At 44.0% G+C, this 27,194-nt stretch overlaps 1 protein-coding gene across 3 annotated transcripts in view; it reads left to right on the top strand.

Annotated features, from left to right (window-relative positions):
• Positions 1-27,194, top strand: part of ADK (adenosine kinase) — a 201,487-nt gene that overhangs the window by 82,880 nt on the left and 91,413 nt on the right. For all 3 annotated transcript variants that reach the window (XM_082223636.1, XM_082223637.1, XM_082223635.1), the window contains exons 5-6: positions 4,009-4,181; positions 5,198-5,306. In XM_082223636.1, the coding sequence (XP_082079762.1) occupies positions 4,009-4,181; positions 5,198-5,306 (282 nt within the window). The remainder of the gene's footprint in view (positions 1-4,008; positions 4,182-5,197; positions 5,307-27,194) is intronic.

The following is a 27,194-nucleotide window of genomic DNA, read 5'->3' as shown; positions in this document are numbered from 1 at the left end:
GCCTCGTAGAGCGTGTAAGCGGCTCCCGCTTTGCTTGACTGATGGCAGCCATGGCTCCAATCCGTGCATTCGCTTCGTAACACGCACAGGCATTTTCCCTTACTTTCTGGGAGCAAAAAAATGCGTGTTTTGGAGTGAAAACTACAGTAGATTGATATTGTGACAGAAATCGTCAACATCTCTGATGTCACTTTTTGTACATTAATTTTTTATCCCACCTTTCTACCAGTTGGCATTCAAGGCAGCAAACAACAGTAAAACACAAAGTAAATATTGAAACGTAACAGGCAAAATTTCAGTTTGTAAAGTTTCAATTAACTTTTGCAAGAAGCTTTGAGGACTTACCTTCTGCTGCTATCAGATCACAAGGATCAAACACCTATTTCTATATGGAAGATCTCCACTGATACTTAAACATCCCCCACTGACTTCTACTAATAAATGATAACTATATAGATGCAAAAATCACTGAGAGCTGAAGCACTCTTACCTTGCTTCCTGTGGCAGATAAGAAGTGCCCCTAGGATGTTTTGATATTTTACTTTGTTTTCTAAGCCATAAATGATGGACATATCTACATGTAGGCAGGCAATTCAGTAAAAATTGTTCTAGATTGCAAAGTTTTCTGTAAGATTGCCTTAAACACTGAGGTTGCAGTGTGTAAATTTCCTTTGGAGTTAGCCCTATTGCATTCACTGTTTGGAGGGAGGGTGAAGTGCCATTAACATGCAAAACAGTAATTGGTTAGTAAGACCTTTCTAAATTAAATGTAAATGATGTTAAATGCCAATGTTTATGAATCGTATAATGGCTTAGGTAGGCAAAAGAAGATGCTCTATTAGTTCAGACATACAGAATGGAAAATGTTAGAATGACAATAATGAATGACTTTTTATATTGTTTATTAGTTTGCCATGCTTTGGGAATGCTTAGCAGGAGTTGAAGATCTGCCATTTTAAAGACAGCCTTGCCTTACATGCTTTCTGTCTCCCATAGTCAAATGCTGTTAAGCTCTGTCATGTTTGCAGGCTTTTATAGCAGAAGCCTGTAGCAGTCTGTAGTTTTGATGGAGTTCAATGACAGAGCAGCCTTAAAATACCATAAAGTGCAGAGAGAATTGTACACGGTGCTGTGAACTGAATCTTTTCTGGATCAAATGATCAGCCATATGTGTCTCACTTATGGGACTTAAAGGAGAGGAAACTTACCCTATTGCTAACACTGCATGAAAATTGCAGCATTAGGGAATATTGACCAGATGTTTCAATCCGAACAAACAGCTTGTGATCTGGGGGGGGGGGGACTTTCTTGCTTTGATCACAGACACCTTGAAGGAAAAAGTAATTGAATAGAGGCTGTCAGAGTTCATCATTGTCAATAAACTTTCACTTAACCTTTATCACCTGTTTTAGATACTGTTGTAGATATAAGCTGATAGGCATATGTTTAGCGTTTAAAATTTTACCCAACAGATAAGAGAGATCTCCAACTGTAGTCTTTAGTTGCTATTCAGATGTTGATATGCATGAAATTTGAATGAACAGCTTATAGCTGGGATGGAGAAACAGACTTGATCGTGTGTGTATTAAGCAGCAGAACTGATTAGAACCTACAATGTAAGATGCTCTGAAACTTTAAAGCATGTATTTATAGTACTATGAAATATATACTAAGATCTATTGTTATTCATTCCTAATCTCTTAATGCCTAATCACTACTAATATTCAGAACATGGATTTTATTTATTTTATTTACAAAATTTCTAGACAGCTTGATGTTAAACAGTGTCTAAGTAGTGTACAATATCAATAAAAGCATGACAAATTAAATAATGAAACACAATAGCATGTTATAAAATCATTTAGTATATCATAAAATGTAAACAGTGAAATACATCAGAAGAGGTACAAAGTCACAGAACTTAAAACAAAAAACCTAACCTTGATGGTCAGGAAAGCCCAGGATGGGGGGGGGGGGGAGAAGTATTTGAAGCTACATGAATTCCAAACAAAAGCATGTTTAGAAAGGTAGCAATTTTCAGCATGAGCAGCCATTTTGATCTCAGTGTCAAGGCTGAATGATGGGAGTGAAGACGCTCCTTCAGGTATGCAGGGCCAAGGCCATTTAGGAAAGGTGGTACAGAGCATTTGGTCCTTGGTGCTTCAGCCAAAGTGACTTTTGGATGGGGAGCACTTCACAGTGTGCTCCATCCATCTTAGGCATCCAGCTGTTGATCAGCAGATCAACTTGTGAACGTCCCACCTGAGTCCAGCACAGGAGTATCCTCTGTTCACTGGACTCATCTGAAGGGTGTGTCTCAATACTGGCTTCCTGGACCAAGGACCACACCCTGTTGTGTGGCTGGAATGCCTAAAAATTCAGGATGATCCATTGCCCACACCATACCTACAGTTCCTTTTTCTTTACAAAGTTAGTCCCACCTAGGGCCAGAATGTCACTCCTTCAGGTGAATCCAGTGGATCTTTTTGACTTGTTAAAATAATCTGTAGCATTTGTGGGGCCTAACCATCTCTGGTGGTGACACAAGAGCAGAAATGGAGTGGGTAAGAATTGGTTTTAGCATAGAGGAGGCCTGCATGGATTTTCTTAGGACAGCACTGAGCAAACCATTGTGTGGTTGGTTAGTTGGTTGGTTGGTTTATAAGATATATATTATTTATTTTATAAAATTTATACCCTTTTTTGCTTTTTTTAAAAAAACATTCAAAGTGTTTTACAAAAAGATAAAACAATAAAATCAAGGGGGGAATTCACAGCAATACTTTAAAACAAAAGTTCAAATACTAAAACAGATCAAAATTACCTCTGCTTTCTAAGCATCCAAACTTGTCCAAACAGGAATGTTGAAGGTTTTTGGTTGAAGGATTTAACTGCTATTGTAAAAGGGAAATACTGTCTACTCATGGCTTAAAATATAATAAAGCTGAAGAATTATCCAATAAAAAAGAACAAGAATGTCCATTTTGTCAGTGTTATAAGAATTTTAAGGGATGTGTGTGTGTATGTGAGAGAGAGAGAGAGAGAGAGAGAGAGAGAGAAATGTTCATCACTGTATATATAAACCACATGTCTGAAGCACCACAGAAAAAGTCCTGAAACCATTTTGTCCATCCCAAATTGACCTCAAATATTTCTCTGCAAGGTCAAAGGAAAATGGAAAAGCTTCCCCATTGTCTTTTCATTCACAAATCCTGTCTTAAGGGTATGTCTGTGTATGAATAGGGTGAGCCTGTGACCTGGCTCAAGAACTAAGTATTTATCATTACAAAAGACTGGCCAGGCTCCCCAGGTAATCCAATCAAGTGACCATTAAGAGGTAATCTGCCAAACAGGTGATAAACAATGCACTCAGATTTCTGTTGTAGACCGCCTTTTCTGTGATGTATGTATGATGTATCTGGGGGTGGTCTTGGATTGTTTTTCTGTTTTGTTTAGCAGTTATTTCAGAGTAGCTGAACTGCTGGTTTGCATTTTTAAAGTATAAGTCCAGAAATGTATGTTTGCTAAAAATCTATTGATTTTGCATATAATCGGTAATATTTTATTTGTATTTTCCTAAGCTACATCAGTATGTCTATTTTACTCTATTTCATACCACTTTATTGTAATAAAATAAAATAAAATAAAATGAACCCTCAAAACTTTGATAGATTTAAGCTACAATCTTCACCATGCATACTCAGAAATAAGTTTTGTTACATTCAGCTGGGCTTCCTCCCAGGTAAGTGTGGTTAGAATTGCAGTTTTAAGTTAGCCTTAAATTGGACTACAACTGGACTGATAGGAGCTGGAGTCCAACAATATCAGGAGGGTCCCAGGCTGAGGGAGGTTGAACTTAAAAGATTTAAAGTCCATCTGGATTTGAAGGAATTCAAAGGTATTATTGGCCTTCTCAGTTTAATGTAAAGTGCTGTATATATAACAACAACAATTTGATTCCAAGCAATTGAAGTGAATTGGTTTTTCCTTCTTTGTCTCTGACTGCAGTGGATGATCCAGAGCCCTTATAAAGCTGCAACGTTTTTTGGGTGCATCGGAACGGATAAGTTTGGTGCAATTTTGAAGAAGAAAGCGGAAGAAGCTCATGTGGATGCCCATTATTATGAGCAGAGCGAAGAGCCAACTGGAACCTGTGCTGCCTGCATCACAAGTGACAACAGGTCATATATCTCCTTGGGATACAAAAACCTCTGCCATATTCCAGGTCAAAATTCCTATTTTGACATGGAATATGGCAGATGTCTGCAGCTGCATTTGTAAGCTAAATTGAGGTGCTTGTGACTTCAAGTCCCTTCTCCTTTCCGTTTGTGCTGTTTACAATCTCTTCTTCTTGCTACTCTTCCCCATCTTTACAAATTTGCCTCTGTGTAATCAACCAACGTGATTGATGTGGGTGGCGCTGTGGGTTAAACCACAGAGCCTAGGACTTGCCGATCAGAAGGTCGGGTTTCGAATTCCCTTGACAGGGTGAGCTCCCGTTACTCAGTCCCTGCTCCTTCCAACCTAGCAGTTCGAAAGCACGTCAAAGTGCAAGTAGATAAATAGGTACCACTCCAGCGGAAAGGTAAACGGCGTTTCCGTGCGCTACTCTGGTTCGCCAGAAGTGGCTTAGTCATGCTGGCCACATGACCCAGAAGCTGTACGCCGGCTCCCTTGGCCAATAAAGCGGGATGAGTGCCGCAACCTCAGAGTCAGTCATGACTGGACCTTATGGTCAGGGGTCCCTTTACCTTTTTAATCAGCCAACAGCATCAGCATCAAAAGCAGCACCTTGCTTCCCTGCTTCTTCCCAATTAGCATTACTGGAAAGTTCTCTTGAAACTTCCCCTCCCATATCTATAGGACGTTTTTGAAAAGCTGGCGTAAGTGGCTAGGAGACTGAGGTACAAATCCACAAGTCCCCAGTTTGAACCTCTTCCTTCTCCTGCACATAAACTGAGCAGGTGGCCTTAGTCAGAGCAGCCTCTCAGCCCCAGTGCCCCCTCCCATCAACAATATGGGAATAAAACTGACCTACATCACAGGTTGTTGTAAGGGTTGCAAGAAGGAACAGTATCTGAAGCAGCTTGCTAAATAAATTCTAAGTATTATTATTAGTTTGCAAGAGTGAAAGGAATGAAGAGATTGTGGATCAGTTGTTCCATCTGATCATGTTGACTTCTTTTTGTCATTTTAGGTCTCTTGTTGCTAACCTGGCTGCTGCTAACTGTTATAAAAAGGAAAAGCATCTTGACATAGAAAAGAACTGGAACTTGGTGGAAAAAGCTCAAGTTTATTATATTGCGGTAGGTTTGGTTAATTTTGCACCTGTGTTCAACACTTTGTCCATTTACATACAAGTTGCATCAAGTGCAGGATATATTTTGTGGGTGCTAAAAGTGACTCTTCCGTTGCACTGTGTCTTGATTAATTGACATGAATGTTGACTTATTTTAATTCACTTAAGTAGAACTCAGGAAGCTATTTTGAATCAAATTCAGCATTTGAGCTCTTAACTGTACATCGCATTTACATTTTTATGTATGGCTTACTTTTGAGCAGTTTCTTGGAATCTGCAGGGATACCATGACCTGCCATCCTCTTAGCACTGTGGTTCTCAACCTTCTCAGTATTGCGACACACAAGTCCAAATTTATTTAGTATTGTCACAGGAATTTTGGACAATGATCAGAAAGCAAAAAACTTTACTTACTTAATGCGTCTATTAATGTGGAATTACTTAATGCGTCTATTAATGTGGAATTCATTTTTATAATACTTGCAGACCTATTCAGGGTTGTTGTTTTCTTAATGGGAATGTAAGAATAGCTGTCCCTTATCACAGGTTATTACTTCATAAGCCATTAAAAATTTACTTTAAAACATACGCTTATAAAAGCTGTGTTAGCTGTAATATTTTTAATAGCTTTATTCACAATAAAGTCCATTTGGGCAAGTATCAGTGGAATAGCTAAACAAGTAGGTCAATGTGGTGTTTGATGGTTGTCTCACATAGCCACAGATCATTATTGAGGTATATAGCCTGCTGCAGTATTTTGTAAATAATAATAATAATAATGAAATATACTAAGAGTCGCAAAGTGATTTCATGCTCTTTATTCAGCTCATAGTGGTGAGGAGGAATGAATGGAAGTCCCCTCCCAGTATCTGCCTTATATACATTATTTACACAATGGGCTGCACATGATTGGCTAATTCCAGAATTCTACTGTAAGCCAATCAGGTTGTGGATTCACTTCAATCTGGAGCAGGATTGGGTGGTTCCTGCCAACCAATCATGCTGCTGCATTGTTCCAGGGCCAATCAGACTGCTGCATTCTGAATCCTATTGTTCTAGGACTAATCAGACTGCTGCAATTTGGATCCTATTGTTCTCAGTACATAACACCCCTCCCCTCTAAGTTCCAGTCCTGCCCGGGAGGTCGCATTCATAGTCCTCAAGGTATGCCGGTGGCCTACGTGTGCGTTGCGGCCTGTGGTGTTCCCTGGTCCGGGCTCCAGGTTCTGGCTCGTGTTCCAAGGATGCTGGCTGTGATGGGGCTGTTTGGTCTGGTGCAACCGGCTCGCTCAGTCGTGGTTCTGGTTCTGGTGTCCTTTCGGCCTCACGGGTCCTCTCTGTATTTACTGATTCTGCCTCTCCTGCTGGCCCCTCTTGCTCTATGGGCCTCACTGCCCCGCTGTTCCCTTGGGACTCCTCTGACCTGTCCTCCTCCTGGGTTTCTCCCGGGAATCGTCGCCGTATCTGGTCGCAGTGGCGGCGCCAGCATTGCCCCCCATCCGTTAGCACCTCGTACGACACTGGGCCAGTGACCCTGGTGACTGTGGCGGGTACCCATGCTGGGCCTGCCCCAGAATTCTTTGCGTACACTGGGTCCTGGGCCTCGAAGGTCCGGGGGTTCCTGCCTTCCCCCACCACTACCTCATCCTGAGCTCTATCGGGGTGAAGGCGGTCCAATCTGATTGCAAGGCGCCGACCCATTAGTAGTTCAGCGGGGCTCCGGCCAGTCGTTGAGCTGGGGGTGCTGTGCTGTGCTAGAAGGAATGTGGCAAGGCGGTACTCCCAGTCCCCTTGCGTCATGCGGCGAAGGGTGTCCTTGGTGGTCCGCACCATGCGTTCTGCTTGGCCATTGGTGGCAGGGTGGAACGGCGCCGAACGGATGTGGCGGATGGCGTTCTGTGCTGTGAAGGTTTGGAATTCTCCTGACGTAAATGCAGTCCCGTTGTCTGAGACGAGAGTGTCAGGGAGCCCGTGGGTTGCAAACAGCCTGCGTAGTACCCGGATGGCTGCGGACGTGGAAGTGGACGGTACCAGTGCGACTTCCAGCCATTTGGTGTAGGAGTCCACCACTATGAAGAATGTTTTCCCCTGAAAGGGGCCAGCGAAATCCACATGCAGGCGTGACCATGGTGCTCGGGCGGACTCCCAGGATTGGACTGGGGCCCTTGGGGGATCTGGGCGGGATTCTTGGCAGGCCTGGCAGTGTTTGACCCAGGCCTCTATCTCTCCATCAATCCCCGGCCACCACACATAACTCCTGGCAAGGGCCTTCATTCTTACTACCCCTGGGTGTGTCTCGTGTAGGGCTGTGAGGATCCTTTTGCGGAGGGGCTGGGGAACAACGACTCTGCTTCCCCATAACAGGCACCCCTTGTGGGCCGACAGTTCATGTTTGCGGGTTGTGTAGCCGGCGAATTCTGGCCCGGGGCTGCTGCTGGGCCATCCCCTCCACACCCAGTACAGGACCCGGGAGATGACCCTATCTTTCTTGGAATGGTGTGCAACTTCTTGTGCCTGAATGGGGCGGTCGGGAAGCAGCTCCAGGCTCATGACCTCTTGTGCAGGTGCTGGGTCAGGGCCTGTTTCCGGTAGTGGTAGCCTGCTGAGGGCGTCCGCATGGCCCATCGCCTTCCCAGGTCGGTGAATCAGTGCATACTGGTAGCTGGCAAGGAAAATTGACCACCTGAGGACGCGAGGAGACAGCACTTGGGGGGTCTGCTTTTCGGGGGCAAACAAGCCAAGCAACGGCTTGTGGTCAGTCACCACGGTGAAGGGCCGCCCGTACAAGAAATCATGGAATTTTTTTACTCCCTTCACAATTGCCAGACCCTCCTTGTCAATTTGCGAGTAGTTCCGCTCGGTTGCGTTGAGTGTCTGGGAAAAGTACGCCACCGGTACCTCTCTTCCATCCGGGAGTTGGTGCCCCAGGACAGCGCCAATGCCATAGGGTGAGGCGTCGCATGCTAGCACCACCGGCAGCCTCTCGTCGAAGTGTGCCAAGACAGAGTTTGAGACAAGCAAGTCCTTGACTGCCTGGAATGCGGCCTCCTGGCGCTGGCCCCACACCCAAGGGGCCCGCTTGTCCAGGAGTCTGTGTAGGGGCTCCGCTACCGCCGCCTTGTGGGGAAGGAAGGAATGGTAAAAGTTCAATAATCCCAAGAAGGCCTGAAGTTCAGTCTTGCTCTTGGGCGCGGGGGCATCACAAATGGCCCGTACCTTGTCCCCAGTCGGGTGGACCCCTTCTGCGTCCACCATAAATCCCAGAAAGTCTACCTGAGGCACTCCTAGTAGACATTTTTCCCGCTTCACCTTGAGACCCGCCGTCTGGAAACGGTGCAGAACGGTGCGGAGGCGGTCCTCAAACTCCTCTGGTGTGGGCCCGGCAATCAACACATCATCGAAGAAGGGGGTGACACCAGGAATCCCTTTAAGGAGAGAGTCCATTAGATTCTGGAATATGCCTGGTGCCACGCTGACCCCGAATTGCAGCCGCTTTACTCTGAACGCTCCTCTGTGCGTCACAATCGTCTGTGCCTCTGCTGTGGCCTCATCTACTGGCAGCTGTTGATATGCTTGGGCCAAGTCCAGCTTGCCAAAAAATTTCGACCCAGCCAGGGTGGCAAGGACATGGCTGACCACTGGCACTGGGTATGCGTGGGCCGTGAGGGCCTTGTTTATGGTACACTTGTAGTCTGCGCAGATGCGGACCGAACCATTAGGCTTGACGGGTGTGACGATTGGAGTTTCCCAGGGGGCATTAGGCACTGGCTCCAGCACTCCTTGCTCCACGAGTCGGTCCAATTCCTCGTCTATACGGGGTTTCAAGGCGAACGGGACCCGGCGGGCCTTGAGCCTGACCGGTCGTACTGCGGGGTCAAGCTGTAGCGCAATGGGGGGGCCCGTATACTGTCCCAATTTCCCGTCGAAAACCCCTGGAAATTCCTTGCATATGGCGTCCACGTCCACTTGTAAGGTAGTGTGGTTCACCCCGGTGACAGCTAGCCCCAGTGGTCCAAACCATGCCAATCCCAGTAAGCTAATGTAGGGGCCCTTGACCACAAGCAAGTCCAGTTGCCGCGTCCGCCCTCGGTATTGCACCCTGAAGGTCCCCACCCCCATTGTGGGGACCTTACGTTTCTGGAAGTCCCGTAGGGTGAATGGGGCCGGCCTGAGTTTGGGACCCCCAGTAGGACACAGTTTCCTTAAGGTCTTTGCCGAGATTATGGATAGAGTTGAACCCGTGTCAAGCTCCATGCGGCATGGGGCCCCCTCTATCTGTACCTCTACATAAATTTTCTCTACGTTGGGGTGGGGCAACTGGTATACCTGGCAGTCCGTGAGCTCCGTCGAGTTGCCTTGGTGCGTTGGGCCCCGGGACCTGGGGCTCTTGGGTTGGTCATCTGATGCCTGGTGTCGGGTGGGCCGAGCCCGACACACCCGGGCGATGTGTCCCGATTTTCTGCACTGCCTGCACTCTGCGTTGCGGAAACGGCAGGTCCTCCTCTCGTGACTCTCCCCGCAGCTTGCGCAGTTTCCTCCTTCTCGTCGAGGCAGCTGTGGTCTGTGCGCTGCTTGAGTGCGCTGCTGTACTCGGTGCACCTCCTCCCTGTCGGATCCTGAGTCGTCGGTGAGGTCTTCGTGGTGGACCCTTGGTTGGGATGGCAGGCTCGGCCGTGCCTCTTGCGTCGACCTCTCGGCAGCTTCCGTTGCCAGGGCCTCCTCCAGAGCGACCTGGAACGTTAGGTCCTTCTTAGCGTAGAGGCGTCGTTGCAGCTTCTCATCCTTCAGGCCACCGACGAGGCGGTCACGAAGCATGTTCTCCAGCTCTGAGAAGTTGCAGAACCGGGCGGCTTGGCGGAGAGAGGTCACAAACCCAGTTATGGTTTCCCCAGGGGCTTGTCGCTTTGCGTAGAAGGCATTTCGACGAGCCACCACTGAGGGCTGTGGCGAAAAGTGCCCCTTCAGCTGTTCCATTATTGTTTTGTATGGAACAGTAGCGACGTCTTCAGGCGCAAGGAGAGCCCGGGCGATTTCAAACGTCTCCTCTCCGCAGACGCTGAAGAATATTGCCCTCTTCTTGGCGTCTTCTTCGTCGGTGACCCCTTTGGCTTCCAGGAGGAAGGTGAAACGGGAGGCGTACGCTTCCCAGTCTCCAGATGCTGGGTTGAATGGCGAGAAGCTGCTGTTGGTTGCCATTCTGAGTTCCTTGTGTCTCGGAGCTGAAGCCTGGATACACGGTGCGAGGCAGCGGTGCGGCAGGTGGCGGTGCTGCGGTGCTGTGTGTGGCAGTCAGCTCAGCGGGATCCCACCTTCGTCGCCAGTGAAATATACTAAGAGTCGCAAAGTGATTTCATGCTCTTTATTCAGCTCATAGTGGTGAGGAGGAATGAATGGAAGTCCCCTCCCAGTATCTGCCTTATATACATTATTTACACAATGGGCTGCACATGATTGGCTAATTCCAGAATTCTACTGTAAGCCAATCAGGTTGTGGATTCACTTCAATCTGGAGCAGGATTGGGTGGTTCCTGCCAACCAATCATGCTGCTGCATTGTTCCAGGGCCAATCAGACTGCTGCATTCTGAATCCTATTGTTCTAGGACTAATCAGACTGCTGCAATTTGGATCCTATTGTTCTCAGTACATAACAAATAATAATATATCGCCCTATACCCAGAGGTCTCAGGGCAGTTCACAGAATAAAATCATACAAGTCAGTAGTGAAAAACCTAGCATGCAAAGATAGGCACTACCAAATAGCAGCACAGATAGTGCTTCATCAGCAGGCTCAGGGTACTCAATGATAACTGAGCTGGTAACATGAAGCCAAAATTTGAATAAGCTCACTGCCAAAAGTATAAGACTCGAGCCTTTCTGACTCTTGATTACAATTGTCTACACAGCATTACAATATGCCAGCAAAACAAAAAGTTGTTGAAGGCATTTATCATACCAACTAAGGATTAAGAGCAATAATTGTTTGGAGTTAACTTTCAAAGCCACGACCCTCTTGCACAGGCTTTGCAACCCAATTGAGGTCGTGACCCACATGTTGGAAACACTGTTCTAGTGAAGCCGAGGAGGAAATGCTCAGAATTCATTCTATGGATATTTTACTCTCGCCCAAGATAGACGGAAACCCAATTCACATGTTTATGTAGACTTGCATTCTGGTGTGCTATAAATTGCAGATTTGCGTTTCCCTTGCTGTGATGTTGTTAATGCTGATCACAATTAACAAGTATAGGAGGCAGCTATGGCAGATTAAAGAACGTAATGTGCGTATAATATATGGATTCTGTATGACAGCTGCTGCCATCCTGTTACCTGAGCCATGTGGGAACAGCTGGTGAGAAGTGTAGAAAATGGATTATCCGGGAGAAACAAATTCATCTAAAAAAAAAAGTTATTTCCTTCAGTTAGTGTTCATGTCTCCTGCAGCCTGTTATTGTGCAGCGCTCTGGATTTTCCATGGTGGTGGTTGTTGATTCTTGCATATGGCCAAAGCTCCATCAATAATTGTAAAGCAAATGCTTATCCTGCAAAGATCATACGCAGCACAGAACATCAACCGCTTCTGCCATATGCTCGAGACATCTTTTCAGAATATATATTTCCACAGTAGCCTGTTCATTTTTAATTTATGCTCTTCCCCCTCCCGCCGGCCTGTTTTCTCATTTCAAAATTACTGTATCTTGGTCTGTTCTGAATGGCACGCTTGGGACTGAATGCAATGAGCTAAAAACTGTAAGAAGACTAGAAAGTTTTGAAATGAAGAAGAAGAAGAATGAGTGGGGGGAGAGGAATGGTAGGCATAACTGTTCTTCAGGAACCAGCTGCAATGGTACCTACAGAATATTACTGCACCTCCATACATGCTAACCTTTCTCCCTGCAGCCCTGTACAGCCCCCTGTTAAACAGAGGTCTGTGGCACAGCGGGGTGGACCAGGTATGGCTGGAATTGGGTCCCACATAAACACTTGTATTGTAGAACACAACAGATCCTTCCCATCCAGTGGCGTAGCGTGGGGGGTGCAGGGGGGGCCGGCTGCACCGGGCGCAACATCTGGGAGTTAGGGTTACGGGGCGCAAATCCACGGGTTAGGGGGCGCAAATCCACGGGTTAGGGGGCGCAAATTACTTGCCTTGCCCCGGGTGCTGACAACCCACACTACGCCACTGTTCCCATCGCAGCCCCTTCCACCTCCTGAAAGATCTTTGCGTGGACAGGCGGAGTCCCCCAAACCCTGGGCGGCCCCCATGTGGAAGAACGACTCAAGACAACGTACTATGGGATTAAAATTGGCCACAACTTTATTATGTTTCAGATGTGGGTAGACCTTGGCTCAGGTAGATCCTCCCCCTATTCTGTGGGCAGGTAATCCCTCCCCCTACCTGGCCTGATCACCTTGGCAGCACCTCCCCAGGCGGGATTGGGCAACTGACTGAGGTAGTTCCCACCTGGGGAAGGCGAAGCCAAGCCTGTGCTAATGGTGCCGCATAGGGTCCAGGGGGCTGCGTGCGACCAATCAAAGGGTGCCCCCATTTAATGTGGGGAGCGGTCATTGTGGGGTGGGGGCTTCTGAGTTGTGTTGGAAGTAGCACGGAGTTGTTAGTGGGAGAAGTGAGCCACAGTCCATGCTGTTCTGAAGGGACCTCGCTCTTGGGAGCTTCTCTTTGGTGGGGAGGGGGGTGCCTGAGACTGCAGTGGGAAGGAAGAAGCAGAAAAGCCCCACTGGACCCAAGCCAGCCACTTTGTCCCCTTGGGTGGAAAAGAAATCTGATACATAACATTTGGCAGGTGTTGCTCCTCATTTTCCTCAACATGCAGCAGACAGTGGACCTTTTTTATATTTAAGTGCTATCATAGTATTCATGAGAAATTATCAGATTATTTTCCTGCGGCTGCTGCAAACTTTAAATTGCAGGTAAACTTGCTTTTGCTCGCTATTTAGGAAGGCACGGGCAATTGTCCTTTTCTCGTGTGATTTCTTAAATAAAAGAATGCATTATGAGAGCACTTACAGAGACAGTCTAGCTGCAGCAGCCCAGCAACAACAGCAGTGCCATTTTTCACAAAGAAAATGTTGAACAAGAGCCAAATGTTTGGTGGCAGAGTCTGTTGCTAGGAAATCAAGGTCCTGAGGCGATTAATGACAAAGCAAGCAATAACAAGAAGGCAGAATTACAGATTTAAAAGGAGGGGGGGACTGGTTGGTGTTATAATTACCCAAAGAAATCTGCACTCATTAAATAGGCTGTTTTTATGATTGACTTTAATTGGAGGTTAGTGCAGATATTTAGCTCCTTTCCCACCCCTTTAAACACATGCGTGCACATAATCCGTAAAACTGCAGGCTTGTTTTTCTAAGCATCGCAAGGAGCTTGCCCTGTAATTTGATCCCCACTGACAGATGCATTTTCTATGCTGCCATTTTGAATTAACCTATTGTGCAACAATTTTCCTCAGCTCTGTTGAATAAAACATCAAGTCTTATTACCTCAGATGGATTTGATAGAGTAAAAGAATGTACTTCTAGATGAAGAAGGCAGTTTGCAGAGACTCTGGTGCTTTGAACTCTGCCGACAAGCTCCAATAATTTGTGGTGTATGCATAAAGCATGAGAGACAAGGAGAGAGAGAGAGTGAGTGTGTGTATGTGTGATTCTTTGTTGAAAGTTTGCTGTTCAGAAACTGCCCAAGGAGTAGTAAGATTTTCAAAGACAGTATGCCAAATATGTTTTGGAATCTCAGTTATTAGCTTTTTAAGCAGTTGTTCAAATTCTTTGTTTTTGTATTTGTGATAAAACTCCTCTTGCAACATATACCCTCACTTTCACATCTCTGTTCATAGAACGACTTTGAATTTATTTCTTAAATGCTTTTATGGATCTGTGATTTAGAAACACACTTACTCTCACATTCTGCCCTTTCTGCTTTTTTTTAAACAACTTCATTTGCGGCGCATCATCATTCATTTTTACTGCTGCACCGTGGGCGACTCCACGCCCTGTTACTAGTATTAAGGAAGACATGACAACCTGTGCAAAATTATTGTGAGTGAATATATGGTGGAAATATATAATAGTAGAATTCTCCAGATGTTTAATCAAATACTGGAACAATAGAGCCTCTGCAAATTCTGTCCAGCCATATTGGCATGTTGCTAATCAGATGCCTGTGCCAAGCTGTCTGCTTTGTTAAATACCCAGATTCCCCGAGGCAAGAAGACAGCTGCTATAACTACTATGAAATTTGCTAGCTCAATCTATTTCTGCTACCCTTGGGCTATCAAACTGCAGTTAATTTAGACCACCCCAACACATATACTTTGGGGGATTTTTTTTCCAAAGTGTTTATAATTAAAATGATAAAACATCATTATTACTCTGAGGATAGTTGTGTACTGTTTTGCATTTGACAGATACCTACAGAGATGAACGCAGCATGTCATCTTTATTGGCATAATGTTTCTTTATCTATCAAGCCCCCACCCACCCCAATTCTATAGATACAGAAATGCATTCCATGCACATGGGAAAGGCAAAAGGCTAGTCTTTATTTCATTAGGAAGATGCTGAAACTCAGATCTATTGGTAATGAGCTGCTTTAACTGCAAAACACTGGATGACTGAAAACAGTCCTACTAGGCAGGGAAGCTTCAATACATAAATCCATGTTGATGCAGACTGTTCTTCCATATTTCGTAAGAATACTTTTCTTGGGTAATGAAGTCTGTAAGGCAAGAAATCTAAAGTTGCATTTTAAAAACCTGATCTGATTTATCACTCTTAATTTAATGTAAATTTAAAAAAATAAATATTTGTACACCTAGAAGGGAATGGGGATGAGAGAGTCAACTTTGAAGAAAGTTGCCACTGTTGCCCTTCTACTAGTCAAACTTAATTAAGTGTCAATCATATGAAAAAGGAGAAATGCGTCCACACCAGATTTCTTGGTTCGTACAGCCAAAGCTGCTCATCTTTTGTTGATTCCTATTCATGGGCTTTTTATGAACTCTGACATGTTATTAAGGTTATCTGCTTTCTAGTCTTATTTAAAGGAGAAATGGTTTGGGGATAATGCAGACATAGACTCCAGAATTCTCCAGTTCAAATTGTATTGTAGCAGAACATTGGCTGTATTCAAGCATCGCTTCATTTGCAGGATTTTCCCTTGGGTGAAAACAGGAGAGTAGATCTGGGTTTCATAGTCTCTACCCTACATTCTACTCCCTTATCCCCAGGCATGTCCAAAGGTCGTTTGGGGGGGCCCAATTTAACTTTGGGGTTAAATCCTTTAAAAAATTGTAAAAAAGCTCAACAACTTCAATCCTAAAAAAATCTCATGCTCGCTTCATCACACATGGCCCTCTTTGAAAAAAGTTTGGTATTAAAGAAACTGGGGAAATCTGAATGCTAGATCTCCTCAATCAGTAACTATTTTCTCCATAATGTCTGTCCCAACATCTAACACTATTTGTGCTGACATCATGTGGTGTCTAAACTAGCACATAGTCGTATATTTTGATCAAGCATTATATGGCAAAGTGAAAAAACCTTTTAATCAGAACAGACTGAAGTAATAAACATAAGACAGGATGGCTTCCGGTGCCTTCCTGATTTATCCAACAGCAGTTGGTCAGCATTTTCCACCTCAGGACATGAAGACAGTTGAACAGAAATATTGTTTTCTTAAAACGCTACCACCAATACCCTGCATCGAAAGTTGTCCAACAAAAGGGAACATTCAGAACAACAACGACATAGACTGAAAAACCAATTAATCGTATGGTTCTCCAGTTCAAGCAAAGGATTAGATTACAATGAGATTGACCAAGTTTCCAATAGCATGGCTGCCGAACGGAAAAATGATAACCTCAAAGCAGAAAGTAATCCAGTCGTTCTGTATTGAATGAGTGTTTCATTTATTCATGCAATTGCAGTAGGTGTACTCTGGATTTCTTGCACTTCACTGTACTCCATTATGTTATCAGTTGCATTGTGACACTTGCTTAAAGACATGTCTCTTATCAGTAATCTCCATTGAAGTTTTTTGTGTCACGTTAATCTGAAACAGAGCAGAGTTGATAGAGCTATTTTGCAAACCTTTTGGGTATCTAATAATGAGAAAGAAATGTAATTTCACAGCAGTGGTGTTGGAGTCCAGCGTGATTATCAGATAAGTACTTCAGCTGATCATCTTGGTTCATGCAATATTTGTTCTATTGTTGGAATCAATTTTCTCACTAGTGGGAGCTAAAATATTGACCAAAATGTGAATTCATTGCAGCCCTCTTCGATTTCAGTAGGATGGCTATAAAACATTGGCAGCATGAGCTTCCTGGCCATATAGAGGCCATATATAACTGAAAAACATCTTCACTGGGCATGTTTCTGAAGGGAGACACGTATATTATTTTTGTTTGCTCTGCTGTTTTCCATATTATTGATGAAAAAAATCTCACAATGTAACTGTCAACATTCACCAAGTTTTTGACAATTACATAAATTACATAAATCCCATAGATGTGGTATTTGATTGTGTAAATAAACCTTTGGGTGTTGAACCATTATGAAAGAAGACTTATAGACTGAGAAGTAATTGGAAACATTAATTGATATAGTAAGATTAGTTGGCTTTTGATGATTAGAAAGGAAATTCCTGTTGGACACCAATAAAACTGTAGTAAGTGTCCATTTCTTAGAAGTAATCATGTCCCTAAGTGCTTCTGTAAACTAGAAATCTGGGCTGCAAACAGATTCAGCAAAGTGCTGTAGATCCTTATCTGCCTAATTGCACCGTCATTTCTGGACATGAGTAAAAATCACATGACTGGACTTAATGCGTTTCGTGCCTTGTCTATGTTTGAGGAGCACCATTAGAAATGGTAAAAGGACTCAGCAGTGGCTTGCATTGAGAAACAGTTTATAGGCACAAACCAAACACTGATATAAATATTAACATTTTAAATAATGTATTCTAGTTTTTTATTTAGCCTTAAGCTAATTTGTTAAAGTACTGGAAAATTTGATACAAATTCCTGAATTAGATCACAATGTGCAGTTAATTTTATATGTTTCCTAGTTTCTGTTCAAGCTCTATTAACAGCTAGTATTTTATTTTGGAAGTGTTGGAATACCAAACTTTGTGACGTAGCTAACACTGCCTGATGCTTCTTTTCTACCAGCAGAGTGTTATTTTCTAAGCTAAACACCCATTCCTTACTCATACCTTTCACAACCGATTCATAATACGTTGAGGGCGTTTAAAGACTAGCAAACATTTCAGGACAATATTCTAAAAAACTGAGGGCAGTTTATAAAGAAAAGGCATAAAATTTAAGCTTGGAAACTTGACTTAAAAGCATTAAAGAACATACATGAAAAGTTGACATGGGAAGTAGATACATTATTTCATACCTAAATTATTAGAATGTGTAACACCAGCAGACAATGGCAACACATTTACATTTCTTACGTTACCAGAAAAATACTGGTTGTTGTTGTTGTTGTTGTTGTTGTTGTTGTTGTTATTATTATTATTTTATTTTATTTGTACCCTGCCCTGCCTGGGTTGCCCCAGCCACTCTGGGCAGCTTCCATCATAGTATCAGAAGAATCTTTATTTGCATCAGCCACTAGCCATAGCAATAACATAAAATGTACTGAAGATAGAGGTAAAAACTTAAACTATACAAAATTCATTTAAATCAATAACCAAATCATAGGTCTTATTCTGATTGCCCCCACTAAAAACCTTGCAGTTTTTGCTGTCACCTGATCATCATCTGCTAAAAGAAAGGACACAGTAGCAATGGTTCAGCGACAATCATAGAGGGGTGTGGCGATCACACAGGGTCCCCGGATGTTTGGCGGTCTATTGATCCCTGTGCCACCACTGTGATTGCTTCCCCGCTGCCACCAACCCGTTTCTCTCGGGTACACACGGAGTCCAGACAGTTGTTAACATTAAACCAAATAATCAAGTTTATTTTAGAAGCATTAACAAGTTTATGGTTTCAGATAATTTTTCTTGTCAGTTTCTTAATCTTCGTTTCTTTACCGGCCTATACCTTCCCAATAACTTCTAACTGATTATCCCAACTGTCTATCTGACTCCTCTTAACAGATTCTCTCACTCTCTCCCATCAAACTATCCCAACCCACCGACTTAACCTCCCTCTCTCTTCTCTAACACCCAACTGACTCCTTAACAACACTAACTCTAACTCCTCCCCTTGGGTTGCCACTGCCAATCACTTCACACTCATTTAACCCTTTCCTTATGACCCAGCATGATGTCACCTAGGAGGGCAAACGCCACAAGCGGTAATAACCTCACTCCTCAAACTTTTATAAAAGGTGCATGCCAGAAGCACACGAGCCACTGACTCAATACTGCCATCTCCGTTTTTCCAGTGGAATTTTTTGAAATCGACCCAGCTTCCAACATATTTAAAAGCACAACAAAACATTAAACCTTAAAAAGCTTCCCTGTACAGAGCTGCCTTCAGGTGTCTTCTAAAGTTTACTTTTTGTAAGCATTACTCTGTGAAACCCTTGCCTTTGTATTCATATCCTGGTTGCTTATTTTAAAAAATCTAAGCCTGTCTTTACTCATTTGAGGAAAATTACTAAGGAATTGGTCAGATTTGAATTTTCCCTTCTTTTAGTCATTTTCTCTTGCTGCTTAATAATTTGTTTCACACCCATGGTAAGTACAGTATAAATTAAAATCTCAAACAAAGTTTGTTACATCTGTCCATTATTCATTTTGATTTAAAACTCTGCTAAATAGCTTGGTGTTATTGATGTTGTTATAAATGAGGGAAATTCTTGCAAATAATATTGGGAAGATCAGTCTTTGTCAATGATGTAGCTTCTATACAGTTGAGGGTAATTGTTTCATCCACACATAATGGTAAATCATGGTTTAGCGCTAGATGTTGTTGTTGTTTAGTCGTTTAGTCGTTTCCGACTCTTCATGACCCCCATGGACCAGAGCACACCAGGCACTTCTGTCTTCCACTGGCTCCCACAGTTTGGTCAGACTTATGCTGGTAGCTTCGAGAACACTATCCAGCCATCTCGTCCTCTGTCGTCCCCTTCTCCTTGTGCCCTCCATCTTTCCCAACATCAGGGTCTTTTCCAGGGAGTCTTCTCTTCTCATGAGGTGGCCAAAGTACTGGAGCCTCAGCTTCAGGATCTGTCCTTCCAGTGAGCACTCAGGGCTGATTTCCTTAAGAATGGATAGGTTTGATCTTCTTGCAGTCCATGGGACTCTCAAGAGTCTCCTCCAGCACCATAATTCAAAAGCATCAATTTTTCGGCGATCAGCCTTATTTGTGGTCCAGCTCTCACTTCCCTACATCACTACTGGGAAAACCATGGCTTTAACTATACGGACCTTTGTTGGCAAGGTGATGTCTTTACTTTTTAAGATGCTGTCTAGGTTTGCCATCGCCTTTCTCCCAAGGAGCAGGCGTCTTTTAATTTCGTGGCTGCTGTCACCATCTGCAGTGATCATGGAGCCCAAGAAAGTAAAATCTCTCACTGCCTCCATTTCTTCCCCTTTTATTTGCCAGGAGGTGATGGGACCAGTGGCCATGATCTTCGTTTTTTTGATGTTGAGCGCTAGATGAATGACCCCAAAAAACCCTGAGTGAAGCATTGTGCTTTCTTACCCACACATCCCTTATTCTTTCATGCAGCTAGGGGATTGACTTCACGAGAGTTTAATTTCATTTTCACCAGCTAACATTCCATTTGGACAAGGGATTCTAGTTTAAAACAAACTCTAGAGAATTTCTTAAGAAGCCAGCCTCAAACCATGGATTATGATGATATTATCTTGTTAAACTAACCACACTTGCAACTAATTGCTTTGTTTTAAATGGTCCTTAGTGCATCAGCCAGCAGATAAAAGCTGGATATCTGCCACAATGTACTGACATGCCTTTTTATGAAAAATGTAGGATGAAATTTAAAATGAGATTTTGTGTGAATATGGGAATTTTAGCTCTTCAGAGGTTGACATTAGCGTTTGCTGTGTTGAATCAACACAAAGGCATTAATGACGTTAGAAGTGAATTCAAGTATGGTGTAAAAGTAAATCTAGCCAGGTTTAAACCAGACATATCTGCAGTGAATTTAATCTTGACATATTGGAGTAAATTACATTTGTGTAGGAAATACATTCTAGAGCTTTAATGCTCATCTGTATTCAGTAGAAACAAAGTCGGAGTCTCAAATAATTTTCTGAAAAACTGAATAGCAGACAAAGGTATACAGCCCTGCAATAATATTGTTTGACTAAAAGGTTCAGTTGAAATGGTTTTGTTCATTAGCATTAGATATTCATTTGAAAATAATGTCCCTTGGATTCTTGTTTATGTTGGAATGAATAAAGCTAAGTGAATAGGAACCTGTGCTGAGCTTATTTGTGAATCACAAAATCACAGTTCTTAAATGATAGGACTGTGTACACATGCACTCAAATAACCTAAACAGACATCTTTACTTAACCCATTTCTCGCAAGCTTTTGACAATGCTGAAATGTTTGTTCAGCAGTGGATCCAATTTTCACAAAAGAAATGTAAATTGCTCTAAAATTATTATTTGAGGAAGAATGAAACAACTGAGTCACATTTTAAAGCATACCTTTTAGTAATGTAATTGCTTTAAATCCATTAGTTTTCTTACTAAGCAATTCAAATTACCCTTAGTTCAAGGACATGCCTGAAAATACTCTATTATCTTTTTTGCATTTCTATGACAGTAACAAGATCTGTGTATACGTCTTCCTGTGTGAAATACCAAGCTATTAGCTTTTGCACAAGTGTAAGCAAGTGCTTCTGAAGGTGAAATGAGTTGGTTTCTTACCACTTGCAAACCACAAATAAACGGCAGATGACAAAACTTAGCAATTATAGCTTTCAGTGGCTATTACAGTAAACTTAACTACTACCAAGTAGCAAATGGAACAGAAGGTTCTCTGATCTGCCTCATGAACTACACATTATTTACCACCTTGAAGTTTTACAAATAAAAGCATTGCTTTTTAAATATATAAAATGACTTGGATTCCCATATGTAAACACTTTGCATACATTTTAGTTTTGTTTAGTAATTGCGCTGCGTTTTCATGTTTCCACAATAAATATTTCTACACAATTATCTGCAATTTTGCAGACGTTTGGAATCCTTTTACTAGCTCATGCCACAGTAGAATTGCAATTACCGTTTTGGCTATTGCTTAAAATCTGTACTTCCTTTAAATTATTCTAGCCTTTAAATTATCCTAAACAACTCTGCGGTTGATTCTATTGTGGAGATTATTTTACTATCAAATTCATCCGTTGGTCGTTTCAGGTTCTTAATGAAGAATCTCCAAATCAGGCATGCCACAAAAACGTTCTTTTCAGATGAGACGTTAACTTCTGCTCACTCTTCTTCATGATGCCTCTATCACAACTTTCCCGTTTTTGCCTTTTGATATTTTAGTACTCATTGACAACAAGGCTCAAAAGTCTTTCTCAGAAAAAAATTACTGCGCCACTGATAGTGGCAATGGGCTTCAATGCAGGTCTGGTAGTTTATGGTTACTCTGAGGCATAACCAACTGGTGTACACCTAGGGGAATGGTGGGGGCACCATAAAACTGCAGGAGAAAAGGGCTAGCCCAAAGGCGCTATGAAACAAACTGGTGTCCCTGAAATCCTCATGTTTGACAAAACCAGACCTGGGTACCTGGTGCACAGTGCCCTTAAAGCAAATGTTGTTTGACAGCTTTTCCAGGAAACAGTATATTTCGACAGACCTGTCAGTTCTCTTCTCTCTCTCTCTCTCTCTCTCTCCCCCCCCAACCCCGTCTTATCTTTTAAGTTTACAGCCAGCTTTTAAAAGCATGGAGCAAGGTTAACCTCAGAAGTATTTCCTGTTGGAACATTAATCTAATTCCATGAAAATAGAGCTGTTTTTTCCCCCCATCTGTAAAACAGATAATGGGGTCTGGAAAAGCAGCCCATTGCTCTGGGTTATCACGATGAAGAAGCTTAGGTTGGACACCAAAGCATTGATCAGTTTTCCCAGCAGAAGATTTTCTCCTTTCAGCTGAAAATGGTATTAATGGATTCCTTTGGTTCCTTCGGTTCTTAAATGCAACACGACCCAGTTCAGATACCTATGGTTTCTGTTGGAAGGTCATACTGTGGCAAGCTTCAAGCCTGTGTGCTTTCTGCTCCCCTTCCTTCATTGATAGCAAGTAGCGAAGTGTAAAGCTCCTGTTGGCAAAGATGACCCAGAAGCATTTGTTAGGTGTGAACATACTGCAAGAGCTCTCTGTTGAGCCTTTCAAGTCTCACTGTTTCAACAGTGTTCTCTCAGAATGCTCTACTGCTGGCGTCATAGTAGAGTCCAAACGCAAGTAAAATCACCATCCAAGGAACCACACAACTAGGTCCATTTGCTCATAATAATAATAATAATAATAATAATAATAATAATAATTTATTATTTGTACCCCGCCCATCTGGCTGGGTTTCCCCAGCCACTCTGGGCGGCTTCCATAGAAACCAAAATACAGTAAAATATCACAGATTAAAAACTTCCCTGAACAGGGCTGCCTTAAGATGTCTTCTAAATGTCAGGTAGTTGTTTATCGCTTTGACATCTGATGGGAGGGCGGGCGCCACTACCGAGAAGGCCCTCTGCCTGGTTCCCTGTAGCTTTGCTTCTCACAATGAGGGAACTGCCAGAAGGACCTCAGCATCCGGGCAGAACGATGGGGGTGGAGATGCTCCTTCAGGTATACTGGGCCGAGGCCGTTTAGGGCTTTAAAGGTCAACACCAACACTTTGAATTGTGCTCGGAAACGTACTGGGAGCCAATGTAGGTCTTTCAAGACCGGTGTTATGTGGTCTTGGCGGCCGCCCCCAGTCACCAGTCTAGCTGCCGCATTCTGGATTAGTTGTAGTTTCCGAGTCACCTTCAAAGGTAGCCCCACGTAGAGCGCATTGCAGTAGTCCAAGCGGGAGATAACCAGAGCATGCACTTTGAGCTTGAGCTGCTCTCAAACAGGGGAGGGGTGAACCTGTGGCCCTCCAGGTGTTATTCAGCCTCAGCCCCTCAACAACTGATGGTCTCTGATAATGGAAAAGAAGAGAAAGAAAGGGGGAGGAAAAGGAGGGCATATGTGTACCACTTGACTGTTTAGAAAATCTCGAAACAGTACACAGATAATTTAAAAAATACATAATAAATGAAACAAAACATGAACTAGTATAAAATCCAAAGAGTGCAGCATACACAGTAATCAGCCTGTGCCAGGCCAACATAATATACAGTGGTACCTCGGGTTACATACGCTTCAGGTTACAGCAGTGGCGTAGCGTGGGGGGTGCCAGGGGTGCCGGCCGCACCGGGCGCAACATCTGGGGGGGGCGCTCGCTGCCTCCGGAGTCGCCGAAGAGCCTCGGGCGCAGGCTGTAGCGGAGCCGCATGTCTCGCGGAACCGCCGAGCTGTGCGCGCGTCCGGGCTGAAGGCGCCCGGCAGGCAGCGGCTCTCAGCGCTCGCTGCGGAGGACGCACCAGGCAGCCCCTCTTCACAGCCCCGCCTCCGCCGGTGCTGCTGCAGCTGCTGGGCAGTTGCATTTTCCTCGCCTCTCTGCCCCCCTCCTCCTCCGGGCAAGCGGCGTCGTTTGGGCGGCAGCGCCAGCGGCAACTCGCGGGTTAGGGGGGGCGCAAATTACTTGCCTTGCCCCGGGTTAAGAACTTTGCTTGAGGATGAGAACAGAAATCGCGTGGCGGCAGCAGGAGGCCCCATTAGCTAAAGTGGTGCTTCAGGTTAAGAACAGTTTCATGTTAAGAATGGACCTCCGGAATGAATTAAGTACGTAACCAGAGGTACCACTGTATTGCTAACGTCATTTCTAATAGTCTTGCATTGAATCTTGCAGCTTCAAACCTTTGGAATCCCCCACCTTTTTTTTAAGGGCTAGAACAATTTTGTAGGGAAGAATAGTATTCTTTTCACATTGTCCAGTTGATAGTTGAGCTCCTTATTCCTGACCCAGGAACTGAAACCTTCCTTCTGGGCAGCAGATTTAAGATGAATCCGAATAAAGCCAAGTTACTGTGGTGTGTGAGTGTAGGTGTGTCGTCTCCATGTTCAGAAATGCTGGTTGGAATCCAAAGAGCTACTTGGGGCTGTGTGCCCCAAGGTTTCTGACGTCTTTTCTTTGAACAGCTGACCTCCAGTTTATTATCAGACATTGATTTCGAGTCTTGCTCCATTTTCAGAGTTCTTTGCCATGCGGCACAAGGACAGTTGTTGAAAACACAAAAGTTCAAAGCCCCCTCTAGCTAGTTCTTTGGATCTTGGCCAATATTGCTGTGAGAATTAGCAACAGGGGAGAGATAATGGTGGCATCATATCCTGCTGGGGATCTTCCTGCTGGTTGCTGTTGGCGTACAGAATACGGAGGACCATTGATCTGGCTCAGCACGGCGATTCCTATTTTCTTTCTCTGAATTGTGTGCTGTTCACGTATTAACTGTGCCAATATCCCATTCTTCTATGGAAAAAGCGTGGCTGTAACGCACTTACCCATTCATCTTTCCTAAAGACTGTGTTTTGATTGCGGCTGTTGTGAAACTGGAGTCTGTAATCCTTTGCTGCAATAAAGTCCCGCTCCGCTTTTGCAATTCTTTGATTGGGGAGCCGCTTTCGTATTGCGTGGGCATTTGAAAAAGATTGAGTTTAGCAAATGTTCAGTTAATCAGTCTGTCCATGTTTTCAGGCAAAACTTTCCATGACCCAGGCCTGTTTTCAAATGTTAGTTAACCCATGGGAAGAATGGTCTGCTAATAGGTACAGGTAAAATGTTGGTGTATTTGGGTGCAGGTTGCTTTGGGACATGCCAGTGTGGGGAATTCAAAAACTAGCATATTTTTTGCTCTATAGGACACACTTTTCCCCCTCCAAAAATTAAGGGGAAATGTGTTTGCGTCCTATGGAGCGAATGCAGGCTCCTTGGCTTCAGCGATAGCAACACGAAGCCTCCGAAGCGCAGAGGGAGTGCTCCCTCCGCACTCCGGAGGCTTTGCGTTGCTTTCGCTGAAGCCTTCAGAGCACAGCGCGAGTTCCCGCTGCGCTCCGGAGGCTTCAGGTTCCTTTTGCTGAAGCCGGGAGGGCAAGACTTCAGGGATAGCCGCCTGAAGCCTGGAGAGTGAGAGGGGTCGGTACACACTGATCCCTCTTGCTCTCCAGGCTTCGCTTTGCTGGAGAGGCGCTGCACAGTTTTCCCTCTCTGCGCAGCACCCCTTCAGTGAAGCGGGAGGAGAAATGGAAGGGCCCGTTTCTCCTGCCGCTTCGCTGAAGGGGCGCTGCGCAGAGAGGTGGAGAATTTTTTTTTCCTGATCTCTGAAACAAGGTGCGTCCTATGGTCGGGTGCATTCTATAGAGCGAAAAATACGGTATTTCCCCACTAAGCAGGGGTGCAGAGACTGAACGTGATCCTCCAACCCTCGCTATCTACCTCCCAGGACTCCCTTCATCAACCCTGCTCTATGCCCTTTTCAAGTGTGTTCACCTGGTTTGAATGTGCTGTTAATAATGTCTCTTGCTTTCACAGATGGGCATGTGTGTTTGTGCACACACAGAAATGTCTGACTTTTGTGAGGCCTGAATGAAGGCAGTTGTACAATGATAAAAGTCACACCCATTGGTCTGCTGTCGTTCAACATCTTTATAAACGACTTGGAAGAAGGGATTGAGGGGTTGCTCATGAAAATTGCTGAGGACGCCAAACTGGGAGGGGCGGCTAATGCCACAGAAGACAGAGTTGGGATTCAATATTACCATAACAGATTGGTGAACTGGGCCCAAACTAACAGAATACAATTCAATAGGGACAAATGTCAGGCTCTACACTTAGGCAAGAAGAACCAGCTGCACAAATATAAGATATGGGACATCTGGCTTGCCAGTAGTGCATGTGAAAAGGATCTAGGGGTCTTATTGGACCACAAGCTTAACATAAGTCAACTGTGTGATGCAACAGCAAAACAAAGCAAAAAACCAAATTAATGCCATTCTAGGCTGCATCAACAAAGGGATAGTGTCCAGATCAAGGGCAGTATGGTAATAGTATCACTCTATTCTGCCTTGGTCAGACCACACCCTGGAATACTGTGTCCACTTCTGGGCACTGCAGTTTTAGAAGCTTATTCACAAACTGGAATGTGTGCAGAGTAGGGCAACCAAACAGATCAAGGGTCTGAAAACCAAGCCTTATACGTTTGAGGGAGATGGGTATGTTAACCTGGAAAAGAGGAGACTGAGAGATGTGATTGCCATCTTCAAATATCTGAAGGGCTGTCACATGGAAGATGGAGCAAGCTTTTTCTCCTTCTGCAGAGGGTAGGACTCAAACCAATAGATTCATGTCTAAATTCAGATTCTGAACTAAACATCAGGAAGAACTTTCTGACATAAGAGCCGTTCAACAGTGGAGTGGACTCCCTCAGGAGGCTGTGGAATCTCATTCATTTGAGGTTTTAAAGCCAAATGGATGGCTATTTGTCATGGATGCTTTAGTTGAGATTCCTGCATTTCAAGGGGTTGGACTAGATGACCCTCAGGGTCTCTTCCAACTTTATAATTCTGTGATTCTACCCCTGGAAAGATGACCTTGAAGGAATGCAGACCTCTGCTGAAACAGGTTTCCATCCCCTGCGCTTAAGCGTGCGGCTTCGCATGATTCTAACCAGCTTTGAACTGATTTTAAAGGAAGAACATGTATTATTTATTGTTGTTGTTGTTGTTTATTAAAACATTTCTGTGGCATTTTACATGCTCAGAACATGTTCAGATTGGCTCAACAGTTTCT

The sequence above is a fragment of the Podarcis vaucheri genome (genome assembly GCF_965113315.1).
Source record: "Podarcis vaucheri genome assembly, chromosome: 5".
Lineage (NCBI taxonomy): Eukaryota > Metazoa > Chordata > Lepidosauria > Squamata > Lacertidae > Podarcis > Podarcis vaucheri.
Note: the sequence above shows the minus strand (reverse complement) of the source record. Positions and strands in the feature narration are given on the sequence as shown.